The sequence below is a fragment of the Oncorhynchus kisutch genome, linkage group LG22, assembly GCF_002021735.2.
Source record: "Oncorhynchus kisutch isolate 150728-3 linkage group LG22, Okis_V2, whole genome shotgun sequence".
Lineage (NCBI taxonomy): Eukaryota > Metazoa > Chordata > Actinopteri > Salmoniformes > Salmonidae > Oncorhynchus > Oncorhynchus kisutch.
In genome coordinates this window covers 20,126,578-20,153,205 of record NC_034195.2, presented here as the reverse complement: position 1 = coordinate 20,153,205, position 26,628 = coordinate 20,126,578, and the positions used below count along the sequence as shown (strand labels likewise).

General features: G+C 42.1%; 1 protein-coding gene across 6 annotated transcripts in view; it reads left to right on the top strand.

The window, feature by feature from the left end:
- Nucleotides 1-24,543, top strand: part of ntrk3a (neurotrophic tyrosine kinase, receptor, type 3a) — a 260,675-nt gene extending 236,132 nt beyond the window's left edge. For 2 of the 6 annotated variants that reach the window (XM_031801793.1, XM_031801791.1), the window contains 5 exons: nucleotides 7,558-7,763; nucleotides 9,204-9,447; nucleotides 14,464-14,469; nucleotides 14,756-14,914; nucleotides 22,217-24,543. In XM_031801793.1, coding sequence (XP_031657653.1) covers nucleotides 7,558-7,763; nucleotides 9,204-9,447; nucleotides 14,464-14,469; nucleotides 14,756-14,914; nucleotides 22,217-22,402 — 801 coding nt within the window. In that variant the 3' untranslated portion in view covers nucleotides 22,403-24,543. The remainder of the gene's footprint in view (nucleotides 1-7,557; nucleotides 7,764-9,203; nucleotides 9,448-14,463; nucleotides 14,470-14,755; nucleotides 14,915-22,216) is intronic. The other 4 variants (XM_031801796.1, XM_031801795.1, XM_031801794.1 and 1 more) reach the window with 3 other exon arrangements.
- The last annotated feature ends 2,085 nt before the right edge of the window (nucleotides 24,544-26,628 follow it).

Here is a 26,628-nt window from a genome sequence, read left to right as displayed (position 1 = left end):
CACGCAATGCTGTTCACATAAATATTATATTATAATATACTGGTTTCTCTCAGTTATTTATTCCGGGAAAAGGGAGTGGTTTTGGACGGTAAATCTCAGTAACCGGGTTTACGCGATTCAACTCTAGTGACAACAGCTGACTAATGGGTGAGAAAGTTTTCTCTGGAAATCACATTCAGGGCTAAATATCTCACTAGCAGGTTAACTTGGCATCATTTGAAGCATGTATTATATGCTGTACAGGTCATTATGGTTGACTTGAATATCACAACTTTTGGGTCAAGATGTATTGAGTCACTTTCTGTGTTAGGGCTGGGTGGTATCCAGATTTTCATATCGTCAGACCATTTCTGTATCATACTGGGTTTATGGTATTACCGGAAGTGCACACAAGTGGCGCTATAAAAAACTAAAATAATAATACTTTTGTTGGCAACCGGGATCTCCATCCAGGAGGGGATTGAATGTCTCTGCTGTAACCAAGAAACTTGCTCATGATATTTAGCCACTTAGCAAGTTAGCAAACCAAATGCATAGCTAGTGCCCTGAGCTGGGTATTAATTATGTATTATATTTAAGCAGTAAGGCCTGAGGGGGGGTATATGGCTAAAATTCCATGGCTAAGGGCTGTTCTGACGCACGATGCAACACGGAGTGCCTGGATACAGTTTATAGGCCATATACCACAAACCACCGAGGTGCCTTATTGTTATTATAAATTGGTTACCAACGTAATTAGAGCAGTAACGATACATGTTTTGTCATATGGTATATGGTGTGATATACCACGGCTGTCAGCCAATCAGCATTCAGGGCTCGAACCTACCAGTTTATAATTATACTTGACTTAAGTACCCAACCACCATTTTTTTTACTGTATTGAAAATCATATAATGCCCAAGCCTAAGAAGTGTTTTTTATCTTCACTGTTGCGATTCTTGATCTCAATGGTGCTGGTCATGATATAAAAGGCTAAATAGCATTAACTGGATAACAAACTGTCAGTTGGAACAAACAATTATGAGCAATATTTACAGTTGGTGGGCATTAACCACCTGTGTTTGCCTCCTCTCTCTCTCTCTCTCTCTCTCTCACACACACACACACACACACACACACACACACACACACACAGCCTCAGTGTGTTAAGGCCTGCAGTTATCTAAACAATAAGCAGCCCTAAATTGGTTTTTAGATGGGGAAGCTGACTGGATGCCTGGTGCATGCAGTTTGAGCACAGCAGCTCACTCCTGAGAAGTTTTCATTTTCTCTGAAACCCCCCAGTAATTTTGTCCTTCCCCTGAAATGTAACCAGCCGATGGAAGTAGATTTGGCTTTGACCATGCTGTCTACTGCATTAGCCATGCATTTCTAGCAACAACAAGAAAAGACCTTGTGAACAGACTCCAGTTTTGTTGCTGACAGACATTTATATCTAATTCCACATCATGATTATGCAATAAGGATTGTCCAATCCATCCTTGAGGATATTGATTCAATTCATAAATACCATATCAGTCTTTTATAAGTATTGCCCATGACTTATTCAGTGATCCCTTGTCTTTAAAAAAACAACATACAGTGGGGCAAAAAAGCATTTAGTCGGCCACCAATTGTGCAAGTTCTCCCACTTAAAAAGATGAGGCCTGTCATTTTCATCATAGGTACACTTCAACTATGACATACAAAATGAGAAAAAAAATCCAGAAAATCACATTGTAGGATTTTTAATGAATTTATTTGCAAGTGATGGTGGAAAATAAGTATTTGGTCACCTACAAACAAGCAAGATTTCTGGCTCTCAAAGACCTGTAACTTCTTCTTTAAGAGGCTCCTCTGTCCTCCACTCGTTACCTGTATTAATGACACCTGTTTGAACGTGTGATCAGTATGAAAGACACCTGTCCACAACCTCAAACAGTCACACTCCAAACTCCACTATGGCCAAGACCAAAGAGCTGTCAAAGGACACCAGAAACAAAATTGTAGACCTGCACCAGGTTGGGAAGACTGAATCTGCAATAGGTAAGCAGCTTGGTTTGAAGAAATCAACTGTGGGAGCAATTATTAGGAAATGGAAGACATACAAGACAACTGATAATCTCCCTCGATCTGGGGCTCCACGCAAGATTTCACCCTGTGGGGTCAAAATGATCACAAGAACGGTGAGCAAAAATCCCAGAACCATACGGGGGGACCTAGTGAATGACCTGCAGAGAGCTGGGACCAAAGTAACAAAGCCTACCATCAGTAACACACTACGCCGCCAGGGACTCAAATCCTGCAGTGCCAGACGTGTCCCCCTGCTTAAGCCAGTACATGTCCAGGCCCGTCTGAAGTTTGCTAGAGAGCATTTGGATGATCCAGAAGAAGATTGGGAGAATGTCATATGGTCAGATGAAACCAAAATATAACTTTTTGATAAAAACTCAACTTGTCGTGTTTGGAGGACAAAGAATGCTGAGTTGCATCCAAAGAACACCATACCTACTGTGAAGCATGGGGGTGGAAACATCATGCTTTGGGGCTGTTTTTCTGCAAAGGGACCAGGACGACTGATCCGTGTAAAGGAAAGAATGGATGGGGCCATGTATCGTGAGATTGTGAGTGAAAACCTCCATCAGCAAGGGCTTTGAAGATGAAACGTGGCTGGGTCTTTCAGCATGACAATGATCCCAAACACACCGCCCGGGCAACGAAGGAGTGGCTTCGTAAGAAGCATTTCAAGGTCCTGGAGTGGCCTAGCCAGTCTCCAGATCTCAACCCCATAGAAAATCTTTGGAGGGAGTTGAAAGTCCGTGTTGCCCAGCAACAGCCCCAAAACATCACTGCTCTAGAGGAGATCTGCATGGAGGAATGGGCCGAAATACCAGCAACAGTGTGTGAAAACCTTGGGAAAACGTTTGACCTCTGTTCCTGCCAACAAAGGGTATATAACAAAGTATTGAGATAAACTTTTGTTATTGACCAAATACTTATTTTCCACCATTTGCAAATTAATTCATAAAAAATCCTACAATGTGATTTTCTGGATTTTCTTTTTCATTTTGTCTGTCATAGTTGAAGTGTACCTATGATGAAAATTACAGGCCTCTCTCATCTTTTTAAGTGGGAGAACTTGCACAATTGGTGGCTGACTAAATACTTTTTTGCCCCACTGTATGTCTGGCTGTCTTAGGAGGCATGTTATAATATAGCTGATTGTTAGTGATACTTAAGGGTGTTCATAGACTTCCTGATCCTAAATGGGTCTCAGTGGGATTGGTTGCAGCACTAAGACCAAAACCCTACATCTGTCATTCAATCAGGGCCATAATATGTGTACCTTGTAACACACTGCTAATGCTAGATAAAGCGATCAATATCTATGCAACTTTAGAGGAGTACTTCTGGATTTCTGTTGGGGCTTGATTAAGGTGGTAGCCACTGGTGGAAAAAGTACCCAAATGTCATACTTGAGTAAAAGTAATGATACCTTATTAGAAAATTACTCAAGTGAAAGTCACCCAGTAAAATCATATTTGAGTAAAATGTCTAAAAATATTTGGTTTTAAATATTCATAAGTATCAAAAGTAAATGTAATTGCAAAAATATATGTAAGTATTAAAAGTTCAAGTATAAATCATTTCAAATTCCTTATTAAGAAAATAGATGGTGTCATTTTATTTTTTATTTTTTCTTATGAATAGCCGGGGGCACGCTCCAACACTCAGACATAATTTCCAAATGAAGCATGTGTTTAGTGAGTCCGCTGCATCAGAGGCAGTAGGGATGACCAGGGATGTTCTCTTGATACGTGTGTGAATTATACAATTTTCCTGTCCTGCTAAGCATTCAAAATGTAACGAGTACTTTTGGGTGTCAGGGAAAATGTATGGAGTAAAAAGTACATCATTTTCTGTAGGAATGTAAAAGTAAAAGTAGTCAAAAATATTTAAAAAAATATAGAACATTTTACTTAGGTAATTTTAGAACACTAGTGGTAGCCACCAAACAGCCTGTGTACCTATTATGATTGTTCATGAATTTACAACCCATTATTACGAAGGTATAGATGTTCACAGCTTCGAGGTTAATCAGGTCTATTGGGATTGTGTTATATCAGCTCTAGTTGATGCTGAGACACCTAACACAGGACCAGTTTACAGCGGCATCCATTTTGACTTAGTGCACAATGAAATTGAGTCATACATTATTCTCCTCCCCCCCCCCAAAAAAAATCCTCTTTAAATTATCACATGATATTGGTAGCTGGTCATGTGACATTTCTCAAATCCATTCTTAAATGCATTGGGTTGTACTGTCACAATCTTGAATGAGAAGTGACTGTCAGTAATTCTTGTGCTTGATTTATTCAATTTCACGTAAAGATTTTGACTGTAACCTCTGTGTTAAAATGCGAATTTCAACTGACAGGGGTTGAGGATAGTAAAGTTCAAAGGTCATAAAAGGTACCTAGATGCTGAAGGAGGGGGTTACAGTATCATGGTGATCCCGTTTGGTGACAAGGGGCACATTTCTCACTGTTCCTCTCTTGTCACCATCACTCTTCATCAAGGCGCTCATCCATGGAATGATGTTAGCCATGATAGTGTGGAGCAGGAGGGAGGGAACCGCAGTGCACAGGCAGGAGAAAGAGGCCGACCTTACAGAGGCGCCAAGGCTGCAGCTGAAGCAATAAGGCTGTCTGTGAGGGATGTTAAATCATCTCCCAAAATGTTCTACTCTTCAGATGCTTTGATCAAGAGTAATGGTGGCAACACTGAGCTGGCTTTTTCTTCCTTTTTTCCTCCTTCCTTCCTTTCTTCACATCCCCAGTCACCAGAGTGGATCCTATTGAAATAGATGACAGACAAATATACAGGAGTATATACCTTTTCCACATTTTGTGACATTAAAGCCTTATTCTAAAATGGTTGAAATCTATATTTTTTTCTCATCTACACACAATACCCCATAATGACAAATAAAAGACAGAAATACCTTATTTACATAATTATTCAGACCCTTTGCTATGAGACTCGAAATTGAGCTCAGGTGCATCCTGCTTCCATTGATCATCCTTGAGATGTTTCTACAACTTAATTTGAGTCCACCTGTGGTAAAGTCCACCTGTGGTAAATTCAATTGATTGGACATGATTTGGAAAAGGCACACACCTGTCTATATAAGGTCCCACAGTTGACAGTGCATGTCAGAGCAAAAACCAAGCCGTGAGGTCGAAGGAATTGTCCATAGAGCGACGAGACAAGATTGTATCGAGGCACAGATCTGGGGAAGGGTACCAAAACATTTATGCAGCTTTGAATGTCCACAAGAACACAGTGGCCTCCATCATTCTTAAAATGGAATCACCAAGACTCTTCCTAGAGCTGGCCGCCCATCCAAACTGAACAATCAGGGTAGAAGGGCCTTGGTCAGGGAGGTGACCAAGAACCCGATGGTCACTCTGACAGAGCTCTGGAGTTTCTATGTGGAGAGGGGAGAACCTTCCAGAAGGACAACCATTTCTGCAGCACTCCACCAATCAGGCCTTTATGGTAGTGGCTAGATGGAATCCACACCTCAGTAAAAGGCACATGACAACCCGCTTGGAGTTTGCCAAAAGGCACCTAAAAAGACTCTCAGACCATGAGAAACAAGATTCTCTCGTCTGATGAAACCAAGATTGAACTCTTTGGCCTGAATGCAAAGCCTGAAACCTGGCACCATCCCTAATGGGAAGCACGGTGGTGGCCGCATCATGCTGTGGGGAGACAGGGACTGGGAGACTAGTCAGGATCAAGGCAAAGATGAATGGAGCAAAGTGCAGAGAGATCCTTGATGAAAACCTGATCCAGAGCGCTCAGGACCTCAGACTGGGGTGAAGGTTCACCTTCCAACAGGACAACGACCCTAAGCACAAAGCCAAGACAACGTAGGAGTGGCTTCAGGACAAGCCTCTGAATGTCCTTGAATGGCCCAGCCAGAGCCCAGACTTGAACCCGATCAAACATCTCTGGAGAGACCTGAAAATAACTGTGCAGCAAAGCACCCCATCCAACCTGACAGAGCTTGAGAGGATCTGCAGAGAAGAATTGGAAAAATACAAATACAGGTGTGCCAAGCTTGTAGTGTCATACCCATGAAAACTCAAGGCTGTAATCACTGCCAAAGGTGCTTCAACAAAGTACTGAGTAAAGGGTCTGAATACTTAGCTAAATGTGATATTTCAGTTTGACATTTTTATACATTTGCAAAAATGTAGAAAAAACTGTTTTTGCTTTGTCATTATGGAGTATTGTGTGTAGATTGAGGGGGGAAAAACTATTTAATCAATTTTAGAATAAGGATGTAATGTAACAAAATGTGGACAAAGTCAAGGGGTCTGAATACTTTCCGAATGCACTGTATATTTGATATAGGTTATAATGGAATGTCAGGATATATTTGTAATATGTGTAGGTCAACAAGTCTGGGAGCCTCCTTGTAAAAACGGTTTACTCGGTGTGTCTGTGCTAGCTAGCTGGCTGTCTCTCTAGTCTGTCCTGTACATCCGGGTGGACTAGGAACACACCACTCCTCTAGCAGCATAGGGTAACAAAGCATCCGGGATAATAGGGCACGGGCCATGGGCACTGCCACACATTCAAATTCCCCTTTGCATCGTCATATAAAGTCATCCAAGAGAATTAAAATGAATACAGCATTAGAAAAACCTTGTGATTATCATGGTTGAATATCAAATATCTGTTAGATAGTGTTATGAATTCTATAAATGATCATTTTGGTTTACAAAAGTAGAGGATTGTATCATGACCTTTTCCTGGGAAACATGCATTTTGTTTCCAAACTTTAGTTTACAGTACAGCTGCAAAATGTTTCATTTTTTAATGGAGAAGCAACCAGCAATGACGGCTTGGCAGTCGTCCCAGACTCAGTAAGGAGTAAATCCTACCTTTTACATTTGGAGGATCAGAGAGAGACAAGAGATTGAGCGTAAAGGCCAAGCTATTTCATAGGTGGGAATTTAGGGAGGTTTATTTCCAGCCGATAAGCTCGTCAATAATGATACCATAACTCTTAGCCAATACTGTAGACAACAACAGCGTCTACATCTGGTGAGGCACGGAGCCTCTTATCACGGCTATATAATGAAATGTCAGATTGTGTATGGGACGCCTAATGAAGTCAATTACAAAATGATCTGCTTCTGTAAAGCTGTACAGTTTGCTGGGTCATTGTGACAACATGTCAAGAAATGTTTTGTTCATGTTCTGCTCCTCAAATGGAAAGATTAAAGTGCTTTACCGCTCCCTGCTCCATTTATTTCCCTGTCTCTGTTGTGTTTGCACCAGCCAGAGGTTATTTTGTGTGTGGGTGTCAGTGTTTATCCAGGGTTCATTGTAAGGAAGCCCAAAAAACTTTAATGCTCTGTTTCTTTGAGAAAAACCTATGTCCAACAGTATCATACTTTGCTAAGCAGTTATACACACCCTTGTATTCCTAAGACCCTGAAGGACCCTACCCTTGTATTTTCTCAGACCCTGAAGGACCCCACCCTTGTATTTTCTCAGACGCTGAAGGACCCCACCCTTGTATTTTCTCAGACGCTGAAGGACCCCACCCTTGCAGCGAGAAAAGATTTCCAGAGGGAAGCGGAACTATTGACCAACCTGCAGCACGAGCACATTGTCAAGTTCTACGGCGTGTGTGTTGATGGAGACCCCCTCATCATGGTCTTTGAGTACATGAAGCACGGGGACCTCAACAAGTTTCTCAGGTAAACTGTGTCAACTGAATGCACAAGACGTGCTCAGCTCTCAACTAAGTTCTGTAAATGAGTCTTTGGGTGATGTAGCCCATGAGTATTACAAGCTGAGAACTGAGGAATACTTTTCTAATGTGTGTTGGGGGAATTTGGAAAGTTTACTCAGCTGAATACAGTAGAGATGTGTGGGATAAGCAAGATGTGCTCAACTCTTACTAAATTCTGTCTTTGGGTGCTGTAGCCAAGGATTACAAGCTGTCAATGGAGAAACATCATTTTTTATCATGTGTGTAGTTGGATTTGCTAAGTTTACTCAGCTGAATAAAGCAGAGAAATGTGTGAGATAAGCAAGACGTGCTAAACTCTTACTAACTTCAAAACATTTGTCTTTGGTGTAGCCCATGAGTAACACAAGCTGAGAAACAGACTTCATATATATGTTTTGGGGATTGTGGAAGTTTACTCAGCTTAATAGAGGTGTGTGTGTGTGGGGGGGGGGGGGGGGTCTATAGACTAAACAATGAATGGCAGGTTGACTGCACCCCAGTAGTGATGTACTGATCCACTGTACACATAATGATCAGCAGTATTAGAGGTGGTCATACAATAAACTCTTTGGCCAGAAATGTAATAGATGTGATCATTTCCAGAGATAAAATAAGTTATTGTCCATTTCCTAATTTCTACATTCAAGTAAACATCCCTGAGGTCTTACCGCAAGCATCAGGCTGTAATTCATAGATTGCTTCCCCTCAGAGAATTGTTGTGGCGTACAAGAAACAGGAGGGAAAATACAATGTTTATGTTTTCCACTAGACCTGTCACCCAGTGCCAGCAGCAGCGACTTCCTATTCGCCACACTGTACATTAAGTAGCGATGACCTGTTAAGTGTAAAACCACAAAACACTGTGTAACGGCAGACTGCTGACTGAGCCTCCACAGACTGGGGAAACTGTGACTCAGATTGCAAATGAGATGGCTGATCTCCCTTTATGGTTGGATATTGTTAAACCTCTGGATCCTCTGCAGTGGCAGGGAACATTGGTGCTCAATAGCAGAGACAGATCAGGCAGACGTCGGCTTGCTGGTGGCTTTACACATGCAAATGTCATGACTAATAGCATTTCCGTTAATGTTTCTCTGAATTAATTCATACGGAGAAGCTCCTGTTGGTTTTGCACCCAGTGGCCCTGTACATTAATGACATTGTCAATGTTCCTGTCTCAATTAAAGGTTGACTGTAAAATGCATCTAATGTCCAATCCATTACAACTGAATAACATACTACTGTCGCATACTATTCACAGCTATAATAATAATCCATTTCAAAATGCAATATGAAGTTAGTTATGGTGATTCTGTCTTGAGACAAGTTCACTAAGTCTGAGCTCAAGTCCTTTTTGGTTTGATGACTTCCTGCCTGCCTGCCTCCATCCCGTTCCAATCCACAGAGCCCATGGGCCCGACGCTATGATCCTGGTTGACGGACAGCCGCTGCAGACCAATGGGGAGCTGGGCCTGTCTCAGATGCTGCACATTGCCACTCAGATCGCCGCGGGGATGATGTACCTGGCCTCCCAGCACTTTGTGCACCGTGATTTAGCCACTCGGAACTGCCTGGTGGGCAACGGCCTACTGGTGAAGATTGGTGACTTCGGAATGTCCAGGGACATCTACAGCACAGACTACTACAGGGTAAGCACCTTCTTATGTTTTATAGATAACAAATGATTCCATGTAGTAAATGTATTTGCACTGAACTCTTTACCTTTACTAATGCACAAATGTACAAGGAGAAGTGATGCATGCTCAATATGTCCATTTGTGAAGATGTGCCACGTCTAGGGCAGAGCCACTCTTGCTCTATTTTGTTTGTAGCAAAATAGTATTTCTTTGACTTCTTCCCGGTGACCAGAATATAGAGCTCTTAGCCGAGATGAGAATGGAGTTGCTGAAGCTGTCCTGGCATTACAAAGGGATTATTACTGTGGCACAGGGGATTTTCACTAGATACAGACTGTAATTGCCATTGTGAAAAAGAAGTCACATTTGCAGTAAATGTCAAATAGTCCATTGAGTCTCATCCTACTTAATGTGTTCTGCAGGCTACTGTTCCTTAATGGTACCTTCGCAATAAGCAGCTCAGTAAAATGGGTGGCAGGTAGCCTACTGGTTAGAGCGTTGGGCCAGTAACTGAAATGTCGCTAGTTGGAATCCCCGAGCCGACAGGGTGAAAAATCTGTGGATGTGCCCTTGAGCAAGGCACTTAACTCGAATTGCTGGCCGTGACCCCACTCTCAGAGGGTGTATCAGGGGAAGTTGGGACATGCAAAAAAAAACATTTATATTTCACACAGAAATTCTGTTTTTTGCACATCCCACCTCCCCCTGAGACACCCTCAGAGAGTGGGGTCATGTGGCTTTTCTCCTTTTAGATACTAAGGTAAGATATAGAAAGAAAAGCCAGTGAGAGACGGAATCACCACCAGACTACTACCAGGACTGCTGGACTGCCCCCTGTTGGTCTGGCAGCGTCTTTGGGACTTTGCCATTTTGGACCTGGGCATCTCTGCCAGACCAGGCCTGCTGTATGGTCCACTGACAGAGCAGAGAGATTAGGAGGTCGTAACTGCATTGGACACATTCCCTGTTGTTGAGTGATTATAAATTGGGGCGGCTGCCAAGAACATATCTCCCTGACACTGCTGACATATTGACGTCCGCTCCTCTCCTTCAGGAAAACCAAGAAAACTGCCCTCAAGGGATATGACACAGTAAGCAAGAGCACAGTCTGAGCTGGGTTTTTCACAGGCAGCATATCTGACAGCCCCATCTGTATAATGAAAATGATGCCCGGGCTCCCCCAAACCAAATTAGCTGTTGGTTCTCAGTCTGCAGGCAGGCACACAGATCTGACATGGCACTGTGTTTGTGAGCTGAGAAGTATGACATGGCATCATAGACCCTGTTGGAAACGATACAACAAATAGCAAGGCTATGTGAATCTGAAAGGCAACGCGAATGCAGGCAACCTTGACATGCACATGAATGTGCATTGAGCATGTGTCATGCAGCAGTTTGAGAGGCAGCGGACAATGTTAGCATGACATCACGTCATAGAGAAATGCATTTTCATTCAGATCACTGTTTAACTAACTATGCTGGGTGTATAATTCCTTTACACTTCCTCAACAGCCACTGTTGGTAAACTGCAATGTTAATCCAACAGTCCAATTGCCATTGTCCCAAATGAGGAAAGCTTCATTATTATGATTCATCTGCTCTTTAGAACGTAATGACATACAGTCAGGTCCATAATTATTCACCCTTGATAAAGATGAGCAAAAAATAACGTACAAAATAGCATTAAAGATTGACCACCATATTTGACTGTAGGTTTGAGGTACTTTTCTGCATACGCTTCTGTTTTTCGACGCCAAACCCACCACTGGTGTGTCTGGCCAAAGAGCTCTATTTTCATTTCATCCCCTATAACGCCGCCTGGAATTTGATAAACGGTTTTGGCACATGGATTGGGTCGGGCGACATGAAAATAGAGCTCTTTGGCCACACACACCAGTGGTGGGTTTGGCGTCGAAAAACAGAAGCGTATGCAGAAAAGTACCTCAAACTTACAGTAAAATATGGTGGTGGATCATTGATGTTATGGGACTATTTTGCTTCCACTGGCTCTGTGGTCCTAGTTAAAGGTCAACGCTATCATGAACTTCACCAAGTTCCAGGACGTTTTAGCCAAAACCTGGTTGCCTATACCGGGAGGATGACACTTGGCGGCAAGTGGATATTCCAGCAAGACCCCAAACACACATCAAAATCCACAAAGAAATGCTTAATTGACCACAAAATAAACATTTTGCAATGGCTATCTCAGTCTCCGAACTATAAGCGTAGACGAAGGATATCAAGGATCTGGAAAGATTCTGTATGGATGAATGGTCTAAGATCCCTCCCAACGTGTTCTCCAACTCATAAAACATTTTAGATATAGGCTCAGTGTCATTATCCTCGCACGGGTAGGGTGTTGGAGTTCTGAAAACAGGGGTGCCAATACATTTCTTTTGATAATCTGATAATCTGATAAATCTGATAATTGTATTATTAGCTGTTAAACAACATCTCATTCTCTGAGCAATTGTATTAGTATATAATAATACAATTGTCTTTTTGTTTTGCATGCAATATGTGTATAATTAGAGTATTTTTTTGCTCATCGTTATCAGTGGTGCCAATAATTATGGACCAGACTGTACATGGAGGGACCGTATTGAAAATGTGTATGACGGTTGCTTCAATCAATGTATATGTTATCGTCAGTCTGAGTACACAAATTACCTATACTTTAATTTCTCTCTATATGCTAATTGTGCTATGCTTTTAAATTGTGTTGGTGTTTTTGTCATCACCCTGACAGTTTTAATTCCGCTACAAGGGAAGGCCACACTCTGATTGATATGCTTCCACGGTCCGCCGTTCAACCCCAGACTGAATTCAGGGTGGTGCTTGCCAGGGAGAAGCCATTAAGATTGATTGAAATTCAATCAATTAATGTAATCTCCCAACACACAGACACACAAACACATAAACAAGTTAACAAATACATGACTCCGAAAACCAGATCTAGTCTTCCAAGACAGACAGAGCTACCATAACAAACACAAATCTGTCTTGCAGATACAGGTAACTGCCAAAATAAAGGAAACACCAACATAAAGTGTCTTAATAGGGTGTTAGGCCCCCACAGGTCAGAACAGATTCAATGCACCTTGCCATAGAACCTACAAGTGTCTGGAACTCTATTGGAGGGATGCAACACCATTCTTCTACGAGAAATTCCATAATTTGGTGGGTTTGTTAATGGTGGTGGAAAACGCTGTCTCCCATAAGTGTTCAATTTAGTTGAGATCTGGTGACTGAGATGATCATGGCATATGGTTTACATTGTTTTCCTTTTCATGCTCATCAAACCATTCAGTGACCACTCGTGCCCTGTGGACGGGGGCGTTGGCATCCTATGAGGGCATAGCCACTGTAGCCAAAATAATGGCCTGCCCAGCATTTTTATACCTGACCCTAACAATGACGGGATGTTAATTGCCTAATTAACTCAGGACCCACACCTGTGTAGAAGCACCTGCTTTCAATATACTTTGTATCCCTCATTTACTCAAGTGTTTCCATTGTTTTGGCAGTCCCCTGTACAACCTATGAATCTTGCAAATATCATAGAACTGTGGTAAGTCTTCAAAACGGTATGTGAATTTGTATCATCCTCCTGTTCTACTGTTTTGGACACCAGCCTGCATTCTAGGGTGTGGTGTACCATGTAGTGCCAACAACATTGGTCTGGTGAAGAACAATCTGTCCACATGAAGTCAATAGTCAGGGGTTCAGCAGAATGGAAAGAGTGTCAGGTCATTGCAGCAGGGATACCAATTCACTTCTGAGTCCCTTGCAAATGTACTGTACTAGGAGAAGTCATAGGGACTTCCCATGACATTCTGCCCTGTTCCCTGTCAAGTATTGATAATGAGGTAGGGCTGGGATTGAATCAGGAGATGGTATAGTAGGGTAGAGCTGTGACAAAGGTGAGGATTCGAGGTAAGAACATTTAAGTTGATTTTACAGTGGATATTAGGGTTGTAGTGTGGATTCCATGATAGACAAATAGCCCTTTCCCTAATGTGTCAAAAATGCATTAAAACTGTTATACCCTTCTCTGCACAGTACACACACATTTGAAATCTGCATCTGCCTTATTTACAATAAGCTATATGGGTTATTTATATGATTGAACACATGAAAACATTTTATTTTTGAAACATCCTGCCCTTTTTTTCTCTTTTCAGCTTTGGAAGAAGATCACTAGAGTGTGGTAGTCGTTAGGGTTACATATTCACACAGGCTTTATGGGACCTGGTCCGGCAGACATTTTACCATGATCTCATTAATAAACCGTCATAAATCTTTAAAAAGGAGAGCAGGCGGACGAGGAGGAGGAGGAGGAGGAGGAGAAGGAGGAGGGGGAGAAGGAACGGGTGAGTATGTTGAAGATGTTGTAAAACGGAACAACTTATTATAATGTTCAGCGGGCCAAATTGAACAAAGAAAACCAACAATACATAATCACCAGAACAGGAACGGATGCTATAATACACTGTTATTATAGATGGAGAACATGGTAGACCGATCCTTTGTAGCTACAGTATAATTAATGTGGGAATGTAATGTAATGTTAACTTCTTTTGTATTCACATGCTCCGTCAATACCTTGACCCAAAGTGAGCTAAGTGCTAATGAGCTCTGTAATTAATATGCAGCTACCACTTAAGAGTTGAAAGTAACAATAATCAGACATCCACCATTGAAACGTCACTCTTGTTCAACTCTTCCACAGATATGATTAACACAGTGCAATTTACATGAATAGGAAACCGATTTTGAAACGATCCTGTTGAGTTAAAGAGGAGGGCGCAGTTGATTAGTACCTCATTGTTTTACTCTTATAATATCTGGCAGTCAGACAGACAGTGGGAAGGGAATGCTGAGGGGAAGACTTCATTTATGTTGCTGCATGGCTTGAAGCTGTCAAACTTCTTTAATGGATCCTTTTTCCTTCCCTCTCTTGGCTCCATCTTCTCTTCCTCCTCCCAGCTGAGCCTCATTGACTCTTCTTCATCTTCTGTGTTACAGGGCTGTGTAGGTTTCCCTTCTTCTCAAATATTTTATAAGAAAAATATTAAAAAAACTAGAAAAGACCATCTAGAAGTATTTGAAGTGTGTCTGCTGCATGCCTTTCGGTGAATATGTCATTAAAAAAAGTATTCTTTACAGTTTCTTTCACATGTACAGTAGTTTTCTTTTTTTTCTTTTTCAGTTGTGATTTAACCTTCAAATCCCTTTGAGCCGTTAGTCCAGGTCTATAACGCTGTGTGCTGACATCTGTTGTTCTCTTTCTCTCTCTCGCTCTCTCTCTCGCTTCCAGGTGGGGGGCCACACCATGCTGCCCATCCGTTGGATGCCCCCTGAGAGCATCATGTACAGGAAGTTCACTACAGAGAGCGACGTGTGGAGCTTTGGTGTGATCCTCTGGGAGATCTTCACCTACGGGAAGCAGCCATGGTTTCAACTGGCCAACAATGAGGTACTGTAGCTTACTTTCAAGCTCTTAACCAACAGTGCAGTTCAAGAAAGAGTTAAGAAAATATTTACCAATTAAACTTAAGTAAAAAATAATGAAAAGTAACACAATCAAATAACAATAACGAGGCTATATACAGGGGGTACCGGTATGCAGTATGCCTGTATTTTGGGTTTAGGAATGTAATCCAAAATGAAGGCTGTTGACAGACCTCATGGGCCAAATGTAGAGATATTTCCTGTTCCGTTGGCCAAGCACACCCATCTTCGTATACTGCCATTTTTTCTGCAATACAGTGATGATAATAAGCAACATAACCACACAATGCAGTAACCTGCATTCAACAGTTGTTGCCTTGGCCAAGACCACCATCCACTACAGTCTCTTACTAATCCCTAGAATGGTGCAGTGTGAGATAGGTTAATTGGCCTATTCTTAGAGTGGCCTTTGGGCTCAATATTGGACCAGAAGAGCAATCGATTAAGACGTAAATCAGGGATGGGCAACTGGCATCCCACAGCTTCCATTTTGAAGGCCCTCGGATCAATCCTCCCCTCAACTTACTGTTGCGAGTTAGAATAGTAGAATACACATGGTGCAATTTTGAAATTTGGTTGTGCATCAGCAGTTTTTCTCTTGTTATGCCAGTCACTAGGCAGGATTCCATTGACCCAAGTTTATTCGACAAAAGCAATGTGATAAAAAATAAATGTGTGAAATGTGAGTGTTTTTCAAATAAATGCTGATTGCCGAATACTTTTGAAGATAAGAACACGTGATGTTATCATATCATATAAGATCTACTCCACATTTCATTCTAAATGCCTACTGCTTGCAAAATATATTTTTTCAACATTTTTTAATAACGTTTCTTTGCAGGACAACGATTGTGCTGACTTTCAAGAATGCCTGAATTGCGTCACTTTTTTTTTCTGGTTGGCTGACAAGATTCGCCCTTCCAATTATTTCAGATCTACAGGAGTGTAAATTTCACCATGGCGACCGTAGACCGTGGCGATACGTTGATCGGCACATGAGAATTATGAGAATACAGAAAATATTAGTCAATTATTGCATTTTATTCACGCTGGCTTTCGTGGGGCATCTGAAACATAAAATAGATAGGTGGGAGGGATACAGGCTGTCAACAATTTATTCATATGCGCATTTTGCCTAAATGGTTCATGGAAACACTTCAACCAAGATTTTTTTTATTTGACACTAGGTGTTTACAAAACATTTTTATTTTTAGATGTGATGTCATTATATCCAGCAGGTTTTCATCGACACAAGCTGGTTAAATGGAAACACCCTTGCAGGCAATTGACACATCTATTTTCTATGCAAACTTTCTACATGTCGACAAAAAAACACTGGACAAGTTAATGGAACCATAATTACTGATAGTCACTCCATTAGCCCATGTCAGCAAAACATTTTTAGATTAGTAAATTAGCCTAGTAAATTAGTCTAGTGGCCAGCTATCTGAATTTAGTAATCGTGGTCGCCATTGATTTTGTTAGTCAGTCTCACTCAGATATCATATTAAAAACTGCAGACATTTTTTTCCACTCCATGGCAAAATGAGTAGAATTGCATGAAATGAGTTACAAAATTGCAAAATCTTCTATCTGCCCCAATGGCAACATATGTAGTATTGCTGCAAACTTGCTTTAAAACGGCAACGTTTTCTCTACGCCCCATGGCGAAATTAACTGGATGTCTGTCTACTGTCAAGAGTGAGGCCTTTAAAATGTGTTTATGGATGTGGGTGGGTACGCAGACCCGCAAGCAACTGCGGCCCCTCGTGATGAGTTCAGATTAAAGTTGCCTATCCCTGACTTAAGCAAAGATGACAAGAGAGCAGCACCTACATTATACTAGTGTGAGCTGAGCGTGTTGAAATCAAATCATTCCCAGTCTCAACTCCCACTTACACACAAACACACACATGCCTTTCAGACACCATAAATCACACTAAAAAAATAAAGGGTAATAAGAGGTGAGCAGCCATTTTGTTGCAGGTCCTCTATATACAGTACATGACAGTAATGATAATGTGCAGTCATGTGCCACTGATCTTCCTCTCGAGCAGAAAGACATCACACTGTTGACATTGACAGAAGCACTATACTAATTTACTGTTCTGCAGCGACTTTGGTGAAATAGTGGGTTGCAATAATACACAGTGCAGACCACCAAACCTAAAAATGCATGATAATTAAAATGTCAGAACAACACTGCTTGGGGTTCTAGCCAAACATCAGCATGTACAGTTTGACAGGGACATTGTTTATCAAATTAATATATTTACGGCAGCTTTCAGCTTTTCTAACTTGTCTTATTACGTTGAGAGCTGAAAAGCAGCATTATAAATCAATGCTGAGGCCAGCCATAGGTAGAGAAACAACAAGGTCTCCCACGCCAGAAGTCTTTTATAAATATGAATTATGTGGAGGTGCTGTGAATGTAAATGTAACAAGGCTGGGATGCAGTCTGGGGGGCTGAGGTGACTCACTGACTGAACGCCTGTGGAAAGAGCTCTTCGCCTTCGGACTACAGTTGTGCAGACAGCATATCACGCTGATGACAACACAGCCTCTCACTGTTCCTAAAATAGACACCGACTGCACAACAAAGCTATCCAACTCAATTGTAATGGTTTAACCCTAGATTTAAGTAGTCTTATTTTTTGCTAAACAGGTTTCTGTATAATATGTAGCAATAAACACACCTGCTATCTAATCACAATGAGCAGCAGAGCAAAATAACATGACAGCATAAACAACATAGCATAAAACTCAAGTGTGCCTAACTAGCATTGCAATCCCGTTATCATCCCTGACCTGTTTGACACAGCACAGAGTGGATTCATTGGTAATTATTGCTCATGACAGGTTATTTTGTCTTTGACTGTGGATGTGAACCTGAAGCTATTCTCATACCCATTCAACAGAAAACACCAGATCAATAGGTTATCAATAATGTCAGGTTTTTGTTTCATTTTGAACATTCCATTCTCAGCTGGGGGGCAGGAGCAGCCCACTTCAGTGCATTAGTGCGCAAAAACTATGCCTCTCTCTCAATATTGACCACCATTAATTGGATATTTCATTGATGTAAAATAAAATTGTACTATACCTGACAAGTACGGTATGTGTGGTTTAGGTAATTTTCCATCCATTTTGATTGTGCCCACCCTCGACTACCCCATTGGTTCCCTGCATGTGGGCACAGCTGCAGGAACGACACCCCCCCCCCCCCTCGAGCATGCCATCTTCATGCTTGTGCAACACTTTTGATATTCTGGATTTCCCCTGATTGTCTATTGTCTATGCGATTAAAATGTGGGTCAAAAGGGGAATAAAAGTATTGTCAGAGTTTTTTGTTTAGGCTATGACATTGTAGTATAATTAATATGCAATGTTTTAGCTTAAACATGATGGGTAATCTGTTGTGTTGGATAGCAGATGTAACAGATATACCAGCCACCCCACCGCTCTCTTTATTAAAGCTGTGATAAAGCTGGCGTGCACACCATACACCGCTTCCGAGTATATTCTTCGCTAATGTTCAGTGTCTGGATAATAAAGTAGATGAGCTCAGGGCGAGGATCTCCTTCTAGAGAGACATCAGGGATTGTAACATACTCTGTTTCATGGAAATATGCCTCTCTTGGGATATACTGTCCCCGTCCATATAGCCAGCTGGGTTCTCAGTACATCGTGCAGACAGGAATAAAGAACTCTCCGGGAAGAAGAAAGGCTGGGGTGTATGTTTCATGACTAAATACTCATGGTGTGATTAACTCAAGTCCTTTTGTTCACCCGACTTAGAACACCTCACAATCTTATTCTGACTGTATTACATAATAAGAGAATGCTCTGCGGTTATAGTCACAGCTGTGTATATTCCTCTTCAAGCCGATACCACGATGGCCCTTTATGCAAACTGGAAACCACAAATCTTGAGGCTGTATTTATTGTAGCCGGGGATTTTAACAAAGCAAATTTGAGGAAAACGCTACCGAAGTTCTACCAACACATTGACTGCAGTACTCGCTCTAGAAAAACATTGGACCACTGCTACTCAACTTTTCTAAATGCCTACAAGGCGCTCCACCGCCCTCCCTTCGACATATCTGATAACGACTCCATTTTGCTCCTCCTTTCCTAGAGGCAGAAACTCAAACAGGAAGTACCCGTGCTAAGGTCTATTCAACACTGGTATGACAAATAGGAATCCATGCTACGAGATTGTTATGATCACGGGGACTGGGATATGTTCCGGGAAGCCTCTTAGAATAACATTGACGAATACACGGATATGTTGACTGAGTTCATCAGGAAGTGTATAGGAGATGTTGTACCCACTGTGACCTACCCAAATCAGAAAACGTGGATAGATGGCAGCATTTGTGCAACACTGAAAGTGAGAACCACCGCATTTAACTATGGCAAGGTGACTGGGAATATGGCCGAATACAAACAGTGTAGTTATTCCCTCCGTAAGGCAATCAAACAGGCAAAAACTCAGTACAGAGACAGTGGAGTCGCAATTCAATGGCTCAGACACGAGACGTATGTGGCAGGGTCTACAGACAATCATGGACTACAAAGGGAAAATCAGCCATGTTGTGGACACCAACGGCTTGCTTCCGGACAAGCTAAACACCTTCACCCGCTTTGAGGATAACACAGTGCCACCGATGCAGCCCGTTACCAAGGACTATGGGCTCTCCTTCTCCGTGGCTGACGTGAGTAACACATTTAAGCGTGTTAACCCTCGCAAGGCTGCCCGCCCAGACGGCATCCCTAACCGCGTCCTCAGAGCATGCACAGACCAGCTGGCTGGAGTATTACGGACATGTTCAATCTCTCCCTAACCCAGTCTGCTGTCCCCACATGCTTCATGGTGTCCACCATTGTTCCTGTGCCCAAGAAAGCAAAGGTAACTGAACTAAATGACTATCCCTGTAGCAATCAATTCTGTAATCATGAAGTGCTTTGAGATGCTAGTTAAGGATCATATCCCCTCTACCTTACCTGACACCCTAGACCCACTTCAAATTGCTTACCGCCCCAATAGATCCACAGACGATGCAATCGCCATTGCATTGCACACTGCCCTATCCCATCTGGACAAGAGGAATACCTGTGTAAGAATGCTCTTTATTGACTATAGCTCAGCCTTCAACACCATAGTGCCCTCCAAGCTCATCATTAAGCTCGGGACCGACGGGCCGCCCCCAAGTGGTGAAGGTAGGAAACAATAACTCCACTTCGCTGATCCTCAACACAGGGGCCCCAGAGGATACTGCTGCCAACCATTCCACCAGCGGTGTACAGAGGTGGGAGGAGGAGAGGAGCACAAAGAGACATCAAAAACAGCTCAGGAGACATACAACCATGCCTGCCCCTGCCAACACAGACTGCATATCTGCCAACACAGACTGCATATCTGCCAACACTGCCCCACATCCAATAAAGTTTGTGGATCTCGGATTGGACAGTCACCAAAGAATTCACCGTTAACTCAGTGGAAGTCATCATCGAATACGATGGACAACCATAAGAACTAAGTAAGTAAAAGTAGGCCTGATTACCAACAATGACAAGACAGCCTATAGGGAGGAGGTGAGGGCCCTGCGAGAGTGGTGGCAGGAAAATAACCTCTCATTCATCTTCAACAAAAACAAAAGAGCTGATCGTAGACTTCAGAAAAATACATTTGGCTTGGCCCCTAAAACCCTCACAAACTTTTACAGATGCACATTTAAGATTTTCCTGTTGGGCTGTGTCACCGCCTGGTACGGCAACTGCACCGCCCGCAACTGCTCTCCATATGGTGGTGCTGTCTGCCAAACGCAAACTACCTCCCCTCCAGGACACCTACAGCACCCGATTTGTGAAGTCGATGATCCCGCCCCGTTTCACTCCTTTCACCTTGGTTAGAGGTCCTCTTTATTAAGCCGTACGTCATCTTCATGCAATTTCGTTCCGCTACTGAACGAAGAGCATAGGGTTTCACCACAATACAATACAAGACAAGATGAAGGAGCGACTAGTCTCATCAGAGGTCATATTAAAAATAAAAGTGATCTTTTCATTCAAGACAGGAGAAACATTTTGTTTCAAGTGATAATAAAACATCACTTATAGGAATAGGTAATTGTTTACAAATTGCTAGCAATCCCATAAAACCATCGCAGAAAACCACATTTTCATCTTGTTCTGTGGTTTGGTAACTTTTCACAACAGAGCCTTCAACCGTGGACGTTCCCCATTGAAATGAATGACAGCCGATGCAACGGACTCCTCAGACGTAATGAATGGTGCATTAGTGGTCCTCGTCTGTCTTTCAGTCCATATTCAACTGATGGTCTTCTAATCTCCTAATGTGTAGCGTACTTACTAGCAAGCTAGTTAAATCCATCCACAAAGAACTTGATATAATCACTTATTCGACAGTGCACTCTGAAGAGGAAACAATGATACGATGTAGCCTAACAACATCACACGGAAACAGCACAGATGTGCTATAGAAACACTGGTCCTCTTATATTTTTATTCCAGCTTGCAAAAAATATAAAAAAATATTAGGAGGAAAATGGTTGTCTGTTCCGCCATTGTTCTCCTTCACACAAGGGCTCTCGCTAATAGCAACTCTAGAAGGTTTGACTACACAGTACATTCTTGTGCTAGGCTGCTATACGATGGAAATTGGAAAATAATGGACCCACGATGTGGTATATATACTTAATATATACTTAATATATACTTAATATATACTTAATATATACTTAATGCATTGCTTGAATCCTGTAAATACATTTCAATTGTGTTTCCAGCCTGCTCCATTGTAATTCTATTTCAAATTCGGCTAACAGTGCAGCTTTAGGCTTCACCTGCCCCCCAGGTGCCCAATCGAATGTCCTGCAACCTTATTGTGACATGTATAGATAACAACCTATACAGCTCATACACTCCTAATTCCCACAATACCCCAGAGGGATCACATGTAAAATGATACATGTCCCCATTTACATCAACAGGCAAGTCTGACAACACTGCATCTGTGTGTTTGTTTATGCGCACTGCATAACCTTTCACTTCTAAATATTCCTTATGACCTGGACATTGTGTCCATGTAACAGTACACACATTGTGGTGCTATAGCCGGTGGGATGGTAGTAAAGGTGATTAACCAAAACATCATTCTGCCTGTAAATGTCTCGTGGTGCTCTTGGTAAACAGTATAACACTCTAAATTGGGTTGTGACCTCATTCGCTCTCTCGCCCCCAGGTCATCGAGTGTATTACGCAAGGACGGGTTTTGGAGAGGCCACGAGTTTGTCCCAAGGAAGTGTATGACATCATGTTGGGTTGCTGGCAGAGGGAGCCCCAGCAGAGGCTGAACATCAAGGATATCCAGAAAATCCTCTATGCCTTGGGCAAAGCCACGCCTGTCTACCTGGACATCCTGGGCTAGTGTACGTTGGGGTTTGTCTATCTGTCTGTTTTTCTGTCTGTCTCTACCCAACAGATGAACAAAACCCCAGGAATAACCCAAACAACGAGCACCTTATTGCTCCACTGTCAAACACCTACAAAATGGGGATGGACTTAAGTGCCTGCTACTCCTTTCGATACACTGGATAACAGTATTTAAAAAAGCACTTTTACATTTTGTTTACCTGCATTTAAAATTGTACAGTTACTGAATACTGTATGAAGAGGACATTATTTCTTTTTTTGGTAAAAACAGCCTACTTAAAGTATCACAAAAAAAACAACAAAAAAATGCTAGAAAATGACTCAATTACAAAAACTACACAGAAAAAAAAAAGCTGAAAACCCTGGAAAAATGGTTTGCTTTTGGTATCCTGACAGCTTGACAGAAGATCAAACTCCCAGGTGATTTTCTTTTTCATTTTATAAATATATATTATATATATTTTTTATTTATTTTTATTTTCAAAGTGTGGATATCTGCCATGTTTCTTGCTAAGGGTACTGTATGTCACCTGTTGGAGATGACCTCTTGTTATTGGCAAGTCAGACAATTGGCAGGGACTTTTTGAAGAAAGCCTTACTGCACTCCGATTGGCTGGATCTATTCTCTGACTCTGGATCCGACAAGGCGATTGGCTACTGAGAGGAAACAGCTTTTCATTGAGATGTGGAACTCATAGGGAAGACAGAGCCAACAATCAACACAGTCATCTTAATTTAAAATTGAATGTATATACTGTAAATTTCTATGTCACAAAAATATGTTAACTTATTTCATTTCCTATTTAGATAATTTTAGTTTCTTGGTGTGTTGTAATGGTGAGTGAATCCTATAGATATTTTGATAATCTTTCATTTGTGTCACTATTTTCTTCACCTGGTCAGTGTGTTGTTTCTGTTGCTTTTAATGAATTTAATTGTCTTATCATTTGATTTGGATATTTGATTACAATGTGACCTTACGAGTCAGGATGTTAGGTTGAGACATGAACAGGAAGTAGACTGTCAGTAGCGTAATCATGATGTGAGCTTAGACAGACTGAGCAGGATGCATACAGTTACATTATGAATTTATGATGATCTTACATAGCGCCCCCACTTCCCCTCATTCCAGCTCACTGTTGTTCTTTCAGTGTAATCTAGTCTTAGATTTGCTCTCAGCCCCACATTCTGTATCACCATGTATCTCATGTACATCTAGCCAGAGCAAAGAGCTATAGCTATGATATAGCATTATAAGCTGTCACTGGCTGTGTTCGGAAAGTGACATTTATATGGCATTGTATTATACTTCATCTTGTTTTCCAGGTTGTGGATAATGTTATTCTACTGCCTTCAGATAGTCATGACTCTGATGTTTCAATTTCTGCAGTTTATACAGGAAATGTGCTACTAGACACTATACATTCATATAATAGTAGTAACTGCCTCTCATTTTCCATTCTCTGTACACATACATTCAAGTTAAAGCATTATCGTAATGCAGGCTTGAGAATGTTTTCTTCTCTCAATGTGCGCAAGATTTCTGCAAACGATCCTTTATCTTTCTCAGCTCTCCCAATGTTAAACAATAGCAAACATGGCAGACCACAGTGACGTGAATTATTCATTACGTATTAGTGATGGAGCACTCTGTAGCTATGGGGGCTGTTTGGAACATTACGCTGTTGATGACAAACACTGGGGCTTTGGGAGAAAGTGCTCCTCTCTCACGCTCACGCTCACTCTCTCTACCTCCCTCTCTATCGCTCTCTCTCTCGCTCTCCTTCGCTCTCTCCTTCTCTCGCTCTCCTTCGCTCTCTCTCCTCTTGCTTACGCTGAGTAATGTAATCATTCAAGGTTGTGTTTAGTCTCAATAACACCCCAATGATAAATCCATAATTATTCAATGCTGAGCCAAACTGGCACCATGTTTTGCCTATCTGCATTTTTTTTAACAAGGTGATATATTATTATGTGATCAATTTCATATTAACGTTTATGTACAGAATCATTTGCCTACTTCAACAAAAATGTATTTTAAAAGCTTCAATATGAATTATCTGGTCAAACTTACAAATACTGTACTTTTCTTTCAAATTAAAAGTTCCTTCACGTTAGAATGGCGAGATACTCAAAGTTTTCTCATCTTTTTTAGCAAGAAGTTGAAAAGTAGTTTTCCCATCTTCTACCTAATCACAACATAAAAAAATACTCTTCACCTTAATCTCTGAAATCACATCTACAAAGTTTCCTAGGTGCATCTGGCTTGGAAGGGAAAGTGACAGGAACATTTGTTGATCTGGTTTTCTATTTTATTCCTTGAGAGATCCAGTCATTCTCTCTGTATGAACGAGCAGGGATGGGGAGGATTGCAGAAGCTTTCAAAGACCGGTGTGTGACTCTGACATACTGTAGTTATGTATGATAAGATGCCTCTTCCTTTAATATTCCTGTCGTGTTTGAGGCCTGCTGCTTCCTGCTGTCTGCATTCAATGACTTTACAATTCACCCGGCTGTATGAGTCCTGAGCTCCCACACAAAGTCATGGAGATTTCCCCTGGTAGAGCACCACAGTACACTCCTCTCCTCCAGCCTGTGATTGTGGCTCCACTGGTAAACAATTCTGCCCTCTTCCTCTCCTAACACCTCCTCCATGGATGAGTGCACAAATTACAGACTGGTTATAATTGAAGAGAAAAAAAAGCCATTAGGGCGACTTAGGAGATTTTACACATCATATGCAGTGCACAGAGACTATTAGTGCCAGATTAGGTCCTAATTGGAAGGAAACAGACATGTCACTTCTGAGGTTGTTTCCCAAGCTAAGCTCCTATAGGAAACAACAGACTCAGAGCCTCATTTATTAACAATTTCCACACTGGATTGAGAATGTAGCTCAGTTGTTGAGCATGGCTCTTGCAATGCTAGGGTTGTGGGTTTGACTCCTACAGGGGACCAGTATGAAAATGTATGCAGTGGTTCTGGATAAGCGTGTCTGCTAATGACTAAAATGTAAATGTTCCAAGGTAACCTTGAGGGAAGGAACGTATAGGCAACCACAATGTAAAGAACAGTGCACATTGATAGTCTATACTATCATATTCAAATCAGATATACCATAGTTTGATAACAGTTACCGAAATAAAATATGTTCACATTACCCTCCCTTATAGCCCCCTTGGAATGTGCTGTATAAATCCCAGTGTAGGGGACGTTGTGTTTTCAGAAGGTGTCAAGACATCACGGCTCTTGTCACTGTATCCTCAGGATGATTCTCATCATTAGGTGTGTGACTTGACTGAAAGGCCAGAGCCAAGCATTTTACACTCCATTTACCTTGAAGCTGATCAATGCTCAATGACCCATGGACAGAGTACGCTTTAGTGCTGATGGTAGCAGCGGGAGGGGGATAGACTGTGGACGGGGCGGGGCGGGAGACTTTGGGTGGACGATTGAGGGGAGAGAGAAGTGGAGAGCGACACGTCTTTATGTGAAGTCTGTGTCTTATTTATCCATCAGAGAGAAAAGAGATGAATTAGTTGTTTCTAAGAATACCGGAGATGGTCTCCACTTACCGGAGATGGCCTCCACTTACCGGAGAATGCCTCCACTTACCGGAGATGGCCTCCACTTACCGGAGATGTCCTCCACTTACCGGAGATGTCCTCCACTTACCAGAGATGGCCTCCACTTACCGGAGAATGCCTCACTTACCGGAGATGGCCTCCACTTACCGGAGAATGCCTCCACTTACCGGAGATGGCCTCCACTTACCAGAGATGGCCTCCACTTACCGGAGATGGCCTCCACTTACCGGAGAATGCCTCCACTTACCGGAGATGGCCTCCACTTACCGGAGATGGTCTCCACTTACCGGAGATGGCCTCCACTTACCGGAGATGGCCTCCACTTACCGGAGAATGCCTCCACTTACCGGAGATGGCCTCCACTTACCAGAGAATGCCTCCACTTACCAGAGAATGTCTCCACTTACCGGAGATGGCCTCCACTTACCGGAGAATGCCTCCACTTACCAGAGAATGTCTCCACTTACCGGAGATGGCCTCCACTTACCGGAGATGGCCTCCACTTACCGGAGAATGCCTCCACTTACCGGAGATGGCCTCCACTTACCGGAGATGGCCTCCACTTACCGGAGATGGCCTCCACTTACCGGAGATGGCTTCCACTTACCGGAGATGGCCTTAATAACCGTAAGTA